The 9,136-nt window shown below is 40.2% G+C and overlaps 1 protein-coding gene across 1 annotated transcript in view; it reads right to left on the bottom strand.

The window, feature by feature from the left end:
- Positions 1-9,136, bottom strand: part of USH2A (usherin) — a 642,051-nt gene that overhangs the window by 226,297 nt on the left and 406,618 nt on the right. The window contains exons 38-39 of the mRNA XM_059717779.1: positions 5,279-5,429; positions 4,968-5,110 (exon numbers count right to left, since the gene is read on the bottom strand). Of these exons, the coding sequence (XP_059573762.1) occupies positions 4,968-5,110; positions 5,279-5,429 (294 nt within the window). The remainder of the gene's footprint in view (positions 1-4,967; positions 5,111-5,278; positions 5,430-9,136) is intronic.

Genomic DNA, 9,136 nt, shown 5'->3' with positions numbered 1-9,136 from the left:
CAGTCATTTGTCCTTGAACAGATGACGGGGGATGAGCTCCCTGCTATAACTAAGGGAGGGCAGCGCTTCTTGGGAAGGCATCAGTATACAGTTAATTTCCTCATTTTGGTAGCTTCAGTCACAAATCAGAAATTTTCCTATATGCCAACAGAGGTGTGGGGTTTTTTAAAATAGAAATTCCCATCAAGCATACAAACTTGAGCCACTGGTATGTTGAAATTTGGAGGGTGAAGGAGGTTTGAATTTTACTGATGCTTTCTTCAGATCCTACCACCAAGGCCCAGACAGATTTGGACAAATTCTTCTTGATACGAGAACAATTGTGCAGGAGTCAGGGGCTTCTGCAGATTCAACTGTTTACAGAATGCAAGACATTCCAGAAACCGGACAGATCATCAAATGAAAGGTATGATGAGTTTATGGGAAGACTCCACCCTTCATCATCAAGTCACGTGGATGCTCTTTTGTCTGAAACTAATTATGAAAATGGCTGTCATCATAGCAAAGACCCATGGACTGGATGACTGGCTGATTGGGATTTTTCTGGAAGAACTAAGTTGTTTCTGACTGAAATGTGTTGAAATTTGTGGGACAAGTGCAGACCCTGGAAACCCTCATTGTGCATCTTGAACATTCAGCGAATTAAAAGCAGGCAGAATGTTTCTAAAGTACATGTGAAAATAACATAATAATGTCAAAATAATGTCAATAGCTTATAACTTAGTCAAATTTGGATTGATTTCCTTAGGCACAGCAAAAAGCACCTTCCTAACCTTAGGACTATCCCTCTGACAAATTTCACCTTTTGGGGGCTGTTCAAATCTTTAAAGCAGACTTGAAGCTATACTAAAAGTATGTTGGGCTGGCACAGAACCATCTTCAGGCACAAATAGTTGTAACCAACTTATTTACAGCCCCAATGTTCACCAAGTACAGGGGAAAATTAAGGTGATTTTGTGTACTTGGTGAAATGTTCCATTTTCAAATCGGGGGGTGGGTGAGGGTAGAGTCACATCTAACAGACTAATCCAGAGACTAATGTGACTAACTACCTACCTCTCTCTTAAACGCAGGGCATGAAATTCTGTTCTCAGTTTCTCATTATACACTCTGGGTACTTCTACTGTTTGTTAGAGAGTCACTCCAGATTTACATCTAGGTAACTGGGAGCAGAATTCAGCCACAAAACTTCATGAATTGTTTGTATTTGTCTGGCAGCAAATAGTATGACACTATACTGACCAAAACTGCAGGAACAAACATCTTTTATTAACACACGTTTAACAGGTCTTTAAATATTCATAGGAAACGTACATTATTGTTATTTGGCACTGGCAGGTTAGACCTTTAAAAATGCATGGAATTGGTTACTGCTACCATACTGATGTAAATGAAAAAATATTTTAAATAACTATTAAAATTCTCTTCAGCATCTTTCTTGCATTAAAAGCTCCTTATCTTGGTATTAAAGCATTTTATTTTCAGACACAACAGATTTTTATGGTGGTATTTGCTGACTTTCCTACCATCTTTTTTCCAATTCTCCACTACCTCAGTGCAGAAATCTGTTATAAATTAGTAATCTGTACCTGGTGTAAAGTAACTATTAACTTCAAATGTGTTATGCTGACTTCCATTACTTGCAAATCAGGCCAACAACATACACACATACATGCACGCATACATACATTATTTAATACGTATGTAGGATCTTTATATGGATATTCTATGTTTTGGTTAAACAAGAGAGACGTGTATTAGTAGTGTAAAATTTAAATATGGGCATAGGGACACATTTATATTTAATCTGGGTAAGAGATATTGGAAGTTTCTGGTATCAAAACTGCACTTTAAAGAGACAAAGGATGCTGGCTAGAAGGACTAGGAAGTAACTGTGGTTCTGGCAACAAGCTGTCAGTGTAGGTGGTTTTATAAGCAACATGTTGAAGCCTTGACAGAAATACTACTTATGCCCAATGACAGTCATTCAGTCTTTGTCAACTGAATTGAACATCCTTTCAGAGATGGCAGCCCTCTGCAATGACACCAGAAATACAGGGCCTTCTTTCACCATTTCAGAAGTGAACACTACATTAGTAAATTACAAGACAGAAGTTGTTGAATAGTGTGTGTTCCTTACCAGTATCAAAACAAATGGGGAAAAAAACCATGGAAATGAAGACCATGCTCCCTGAGGAAATGGAGTTTATAACTGCACTACAAAAATAGTACTTTTTGAGTTGAAAGATGAAAAGTAACACAACTAGTAAAAGAGGAACATGAGTCTCAAATCTTAGTCCAAGGCCAGTAGTGGCAAATCATTCTACCAATTTTTGATAATGTTTAAAATCATTCATTTTGGCCATATCACAATACTCTTATGATCAATATCTGCACATATTTCAATCAAGGTTTACAGGGATTATTCAAGTCCTATGCACTTGAGTTTGACTTCAGTGGACCATGCATTGTGTGCATGCTAATGAATGTCCACCCCCCCCCCCAAATGTACAAGTTACACATGCAGGTATGCTCAGATACTAAATTGTTTATGCATGTGGCTGCCAGATGTGCTCATGTACTCATCTGATCTCATTTACAGAAAAAATAAAACCATGTGATTGATCTGAACAATTCTATTTAACCCATACATTTTAGGTAAGGCTGAAATTATACATTACACTTAGGCCATACTAAACAGGGCTGTGCAAAGTTTCAGTAGCCTATTCGATTCAGAGAATTCGCCTGATTCGGGGACTGAATCTCTGAATCCGGATCAAATTGGGAAACCAATTAAAAGCTCTGAATCGATTTGAAGCATCCAAATTGATTAAAAAAAGATTTGAAAAAGATTCGGTGATTCGACCATGGACTAAATAGGCAGCTGACACAGTTGTCGCTATCTGGTAAGTCTGTTGGGGTGGGGGGATGGAAGGAGCAGGGTGGAGGGAGGGATTGGGGCTGGGGCTAGAACAAGCTGCCCAGCCAGGGCGGGGGGGGGGTGCGTTACTTGGGGAGGGGGGTTGGGAGGGGTGTAGGATGTGGGCGCAGCAGGGCTTTGAGTGGGGGGCTTTGCCCTGCTGCCACTTGCCCAGCCAGGGTGAAGGGGGCAAGATGCAGGCATGGCTTGCTCTGGGCAGACGGGGCAAGTGGCAGCAAGGCATAGCCCCCGCTCCTAGCTCTGCCACACACCCCCCCCTTCCATGCTGGCTGGCAAGCGGCGACACCACCCACACCCCCGTGCTGCCTGGCAAGTGACAGCAGTGCAGAGTCCCCACTCCCAGCATTGATGTGGACATGGCAGCATTGGGAGTGGGGGCTATGCCCTGCTGCTGCTTGCCCAGCCATCAAGGGGGCACGATGCAGGCACAGCTCGCTCCAGGCGGAAGGGGGGAAATGGCAGCAGGGCATAGCCCCTGCTCCCAGCACTGGCAGGCCCGCATCAGCACTGGAAGCAGGGGCTCTGCCCTACCGCCACTTGCCAGCTAGTGTGGGGGGCTGGCTGGCAAGCTGCAGCAAATAATTATCTACAGTGAATTATATGCTCAAGTTCAAATAAAAAAAGTCTCCAAATCATATATTAATTAAAACATGATTTTTTCTGAATTTGATACAGGGAAAGGAATGGAAATAACAATGGATCCTCAGCTGGTGAAAGCTAATGGTACACTAATTACTTATGACTCACTTTAAATACCAGATCCCCATTTTTGATCGCTTACAATTGTAAAATCAGGGATGATTACACTGAAAGCCAGTGCAGGTGAGAAGAGAATCAGGGCCAAGATGTTGGGATTTTATTCTTGTACAGGCAGTCCTCAGACACAGTTGGTTCCTGAAACGTCTGACATCAGCCAGTACAAGCATCTGCCTGCCTCTCCTCACTGAAGGGTGAACATATACCTCCCAATCCAATCCATGCAGCTGAGAGAAACCCATGTAGATAGGATCTAATCTGCCTCAGTCTTTTTGAATTTCTGTATTTAGCCAAAATGTAAGTGGGTGGGTTTACAGAACATAGAACAATTAATGGGAGAAGTGGTGGATGTGGCAAGAGATTGGAAATGGTAAAAGCCTTTTTCAAACAGAGTATTGGTTTTACTAGGGATATGGCACAGCCCCATGCAGGGAACAGCTATCTGGGTCAGTTCAGGTAGTAGAAACTGTATAGTCCTATTAGTGGAGAGCTCTGTGCAAATGAAATTATCTACTGAGAATTAGTTTGGATGGACTCTGAGTTTAAATGCCCATAGTGTTTCTAGTACCAGTGCTAGCTCGGGTATCTCTACCTAGCATTGTGCTGTGTCATGTAGAAATACTGTAAAGTCAGTACCAAAAATCCTACTCAGATGGCATCAGCCAAGTGATAACAAAACAAGTAACATTCTCATTTACACTACAAGAAGACTCTTATATGTTTTTATTATATGTTTATACTACAAGAAGACTCTACTTACTGAACTAAAGGTGGGGTTGAAAGAGAATGGAGATAGACTGTTCTCAATGGTGGCAGATGACAGAACAAGAAGCAATGGACTCAAGTTACAGCAAGGGAAGTTTAGGTTAGGTATTAGAAAGAATTTTCTCACTAGAAGTCTAGAAAAACACTGGAACCGGTTACCAGAGAGGTTGTGGAATCTCCATCCTTGGAAGTTTTTTAAGACCCAGCTAGACAAAGCCTTGGTTGGGATGATCTAGTTGGGAATGGTCCTGCTTTGAGCAGGGGGTTGGACTAGATGACCTTTTGAGGTTCCTTCCAACTATAATTTTCTATTATTCTATAATTACTGTAGCTCAGCTCTCAGGGAAAATATTCTATTACTATAAAGCTAGTAAAACTTGATACAAAAAAAGAAAAGAAATCATGTTTGGTAGCAGGTGAGCCATTAGACAAATACCCATTAATGTTCTCTCTTAATGGATGTTTAACTAAGTAGGATTGAACTGTACATTTTTAGGCCACTTACTGTCCTCTGCTGTAATCATAGGGACCCAGTCACTATATGTATTGCCATAACCATTGGATACATTCAACCTCATTTCATACACAGTGTATGGCTGAAGATCTCTGACTATGTAGCTTAGAGAAGCAGTAGGACTGGAAAGCAACCTGTAAAGAAAAGAAGTCAAAGTTATAAAGATACAAAATTCAAAAGGTGAACAAGAGGGAATAAGACTGAAGCATTAAATGTTTTACAAATGGACATGTTCCACATCTCTAAGATAATTTTACTACTCATCACTGACACTTTACAGTAAGTGTTTATTATTTGCGTACTCAAGGATTTCATCCGTAGAATGCTTAGGCCTCATCTGGAGTCGGTAACTGGGCAAGCCTGGAGCATTATTGCGAACTGGTGTAGACCAGACAACCTGAAGACTGGTTGGAGTGGCAGATGAAAGCCTTGGAGGCAGCACGCCATCTGGAGCTGTCGAAAAACATGGATGAATTAGAGCAGAGAAAACTGTGGAGAACATATGCTGGATGGAATCGAAATGCTCCATATACTGGAAAAACTGTTCCTCAGGATCAACAGCAATGTTAACATGGTCCATTTAATTTAACATTTTCATTACTGAACTACTGTACTTCTTTATGTTCTTCCTTCCAATACAATTACTATCACTGGGCTAAAAGCTCCTCCAAAACTAAAAAGAATTCAGACACAACATACTCCTTACCACCTGTTCATATATTATCTACCTCTCTTTCTGCACCTGATTCTAGCACCTTTGTGCACCTAGGAGTCAAAAGAACTACTCATAAGGAAAGGAAGAAAAGTCCCTTCTTCCTGCAACATTTTTGTCATTAAAACTCAACACAAAAATGTAATGAAACACTTATTACATATCAATCCTTGTAGATGGATTGAAATTTGAGGACCTGGATATTTCTTCCTTTTGCCCCCTCTTTTCTTTTACTTATCAGGTCCAGGATTGTAATCGCCTTTCAGAATATAAGTTAGATACTTCAGCTGGAGTAAATTATTATAACACAAAAGAAATTAAAGGAGCTATGCTGAGTAATACTTACTTAGGTAGATAGCCTCATATGTTTTTAAAGGACAAAGACCCCTGTGTATGAAGGTACAAAAGCACCCAATGCCTCTTTAGTCCTATATGAATCAATAGGACTAAATTCCTTCATCTGCAGCACTAACCTGATGGAGAAATCTCTTGTCTACAAACACATTTGACATTCATACGCATAATGTATACCATCATAGTGTATTTCTTAGAATGTTAAACAGAAATATAGTACTGTTTGTTTTGGGGTTGTTTTTTTTTTCTTTCCCTCTTTTTGGAGTATTTTTGCCATTTACTCTTGTAAATTATTTTGTCTTTGCTAATTCAGTAGTTACTGTTTGTTTCTTGCTACAATCATTAAAATAGAAGGCAGGGCAGGGTAGCTAACTCATTCAGAAAGGCACATGTTTTTGTAGGCTACAGCCTGCTTTGTTAGATACTATGAATGACAGTCAAATAGAAAATTTTTGTTTTTGCTGTTTTCTTTTGCTGCTACTGACCTCCCTGAAAGATTCTTTAGCCAGTTGGCCACCTAAGGTATTGCTGTAAGCCAAACTACAGTTCAACGCAGTGTCAGGACAGTGTGTTTAACTATAGGACCTACAACTGTTAACCAGACCTGCTGACCTGGACTGCTGAGTGAATAGTAGCTTGTAATTAAGTTTTATAATCTTTATCTCTTTGGTGTTAAATAAGGTGGCTCCCAAAGAAAAGGAAATGGACATTGTGACTCAAATGGTCCCTGAATTCTTTTTTGCTACAGTTTGTGAATTACATTCTGTTTTGTTACCATCCATTGATGTAAAGCAAGAGAAATTCCACTGAATTGAGACCTATATAAGTGGAGCCAATAATTAAATTTAGAGCTTGACTCTACAATATATCTTTTAAAACCAGAATGTGCAAAAATACTACTTATATACAATCATGAATTATTTTGACATCCATTTTAAGGTGCTTCAAAAAGGGCATCATATATGCAAATACAAAACCAAACCAAAAGGTTGTAGTAAATCAAATTAAAATACTTGCCACTAGTATAGAAAGAATCTTTAATCAGAAGATCTCAAAGTGATTTCACAAATGTTCAATAATTAAGGTACAAAACACTCCTATAAGATGCCTCATTTAAAGTTGAGCTGTATGCAAAAGTGCACCAATGGCATTATATGCATGCTGAAAAACTACACCGTTCAAAATCAGAAGCATATTAGTCCTAGCTCAAAATGCAAGGGGGAATATTCAGGTAACCAGAAACTAGCTACCTGAGCTTTAATTTGCCAAGAAAATAGTCTTTACATCACTGCATTTGAAGAAAGTGTTATGAAACTAAAACACTGCCTGCTCCAAAGACAGCGTATAGCAGTGGAGGAGTCAAAAACCTGGGTTTATGTCCTGTGATTCTTAACCAGTCACTTAACCTCTGTGTCTCTGTTTCTCTATCTGTAATATGGAGGTAATCCTCTTTGCTAAACTCTTTGAGGTCCACAAACAAAAAGCATCAAAATGAGTTCTATAAAAATATAATAATTATGATGCTGATTTTATAACCATATTCACAAGGCAGAATTTAATACCCTAGATTATCACAGCTAGGTGTTCAGGTATCTCCCACTATAAAAGTACAATGAAAAAAAAACAGTAGAAAGATTGGGCCAAACTTATCCTCTGTGAAAGCCCTTTCAATTAAGGTATGAATTTGGCTTATTAAGGTTTTCAAATCACTGTGTCAGAGTATACAGAGCACTTTCTTTGTTCAAAGGATATTCCTGTAACTTGCAAAAAATGTCATTAATGTGCACTTGTAAAAATGCAGAAAGAACACATAAGTAGACTCCACAGGAATAAAGCACTTTTGAGTCTCTGTTGGGTAATAATGAGAAAGGTGCTCTATAAATTTGGTCACACTTTGATCATTAAAGCTACAAGTGCTTCCCAAACAAACTGGTCATTGTAAATTGCATACAGAACATCTAGCGGCCAATTCAGATAGTCCTCTTAACAGAGACCTTTAATGTAATATTTCCCTCAGTTTAACCCCTTTTATCCTACCCTTTTTCCCAAGAGGCTCCTTAGTACCCAAGCAATAACTAGCCACCGGCAATAATTCCACTGCAGATTTCTCAACAGAAGGGCCATGTATCTATCATTTTGATATATTGTCTCTAAGATGCAATGTTGCTCAAAAAGCTCCCTTCAAGCTTTAATATGACCCTCAGGGGGCAACCACTCCACTTGCAACCTACTGAATCAACATCCTGTCCAGTAAATCCTAACTTAGCCTGGTAAAAAGTCATGCTTCATCTACAAAGAGTACAAGGGCTAAAAAAAATCTTTAATTACACTCCTACCTTAACTTTTATATCATGAAAACAAGTGGGGTGCATCCAGATGAGCATGCATGTGCAGTTTGCTGTGCTGCAGACCCAACTGTGGTACTGCAAACCACATGCACTGCACATGCAAGCATTTGCCACACTGCTAATTTGCCAGAGATCCCAGTGTCAAAAAAACCTGCAGCAGAAAAAAGTGGGGTGGCACGTGTGGGGACAGGGTGTGCCACCTGAAACCAGAGCCTGGCCAGCCACAGCCACACTTTGGCTGCTAGCCTGGCTCCACGTGCTCAGATTGCCTCCACTGCAGCCCCAGGAGGCTCCCAGGGCCTCAGGTAAGGCTGCTGGGGCCAGCCTAGGTGTTGGCCCGAGCCTCCTCTACCCCACCCAGGGCAAATTCCAATGCAACAGAGCATGCATGTATGGGCATTCCCTAGGGACAAGTAGCAGTGGCACAACTATATGCCGCTGTTAGTTGTCCCTGGGGAAGCACATATGCACACTTGTCTGGTCACGCCCATGGGTATGGACTTAAGTATGACAAACTACTTAAAGTGGCAACAAGACTTTGCGTGCAAGGCAATAAGGTATGGGAGGAGCATCAGAAGAGGAGTTATATTCCCAGCTTTGACACTGACTTGCTAACCAATTTTTGTAAAGAATCATAACTCCCCCATGATGTGTTTCCTCATCCAACAAAATGGATGTAATCATCTCAGAAAGCACATGGAAAGCTAAGGGTGAAAAAACACCATATATGTAGTAGGTATACTGTA

Source organism: Alligator mississippiensis, chromosome 1 (genome assembly GCF_030867095.1).
Source record: "Alligator mississippiensis isolate rAllMis1 chromosome 1, rAllMis1, whole genome shotgun sequence".
Lineage (NCBI taxonomy): Eukaryota > Metazoa > Chordata > Crocodylia > Alligatoridae > Alligator > Alligator mississippiensis.
The sequence above is the reverse complement of the archived record's forward strand: the minus strand, read 5'-3'. Positions and strand labels throughout refer to the sequence as shown.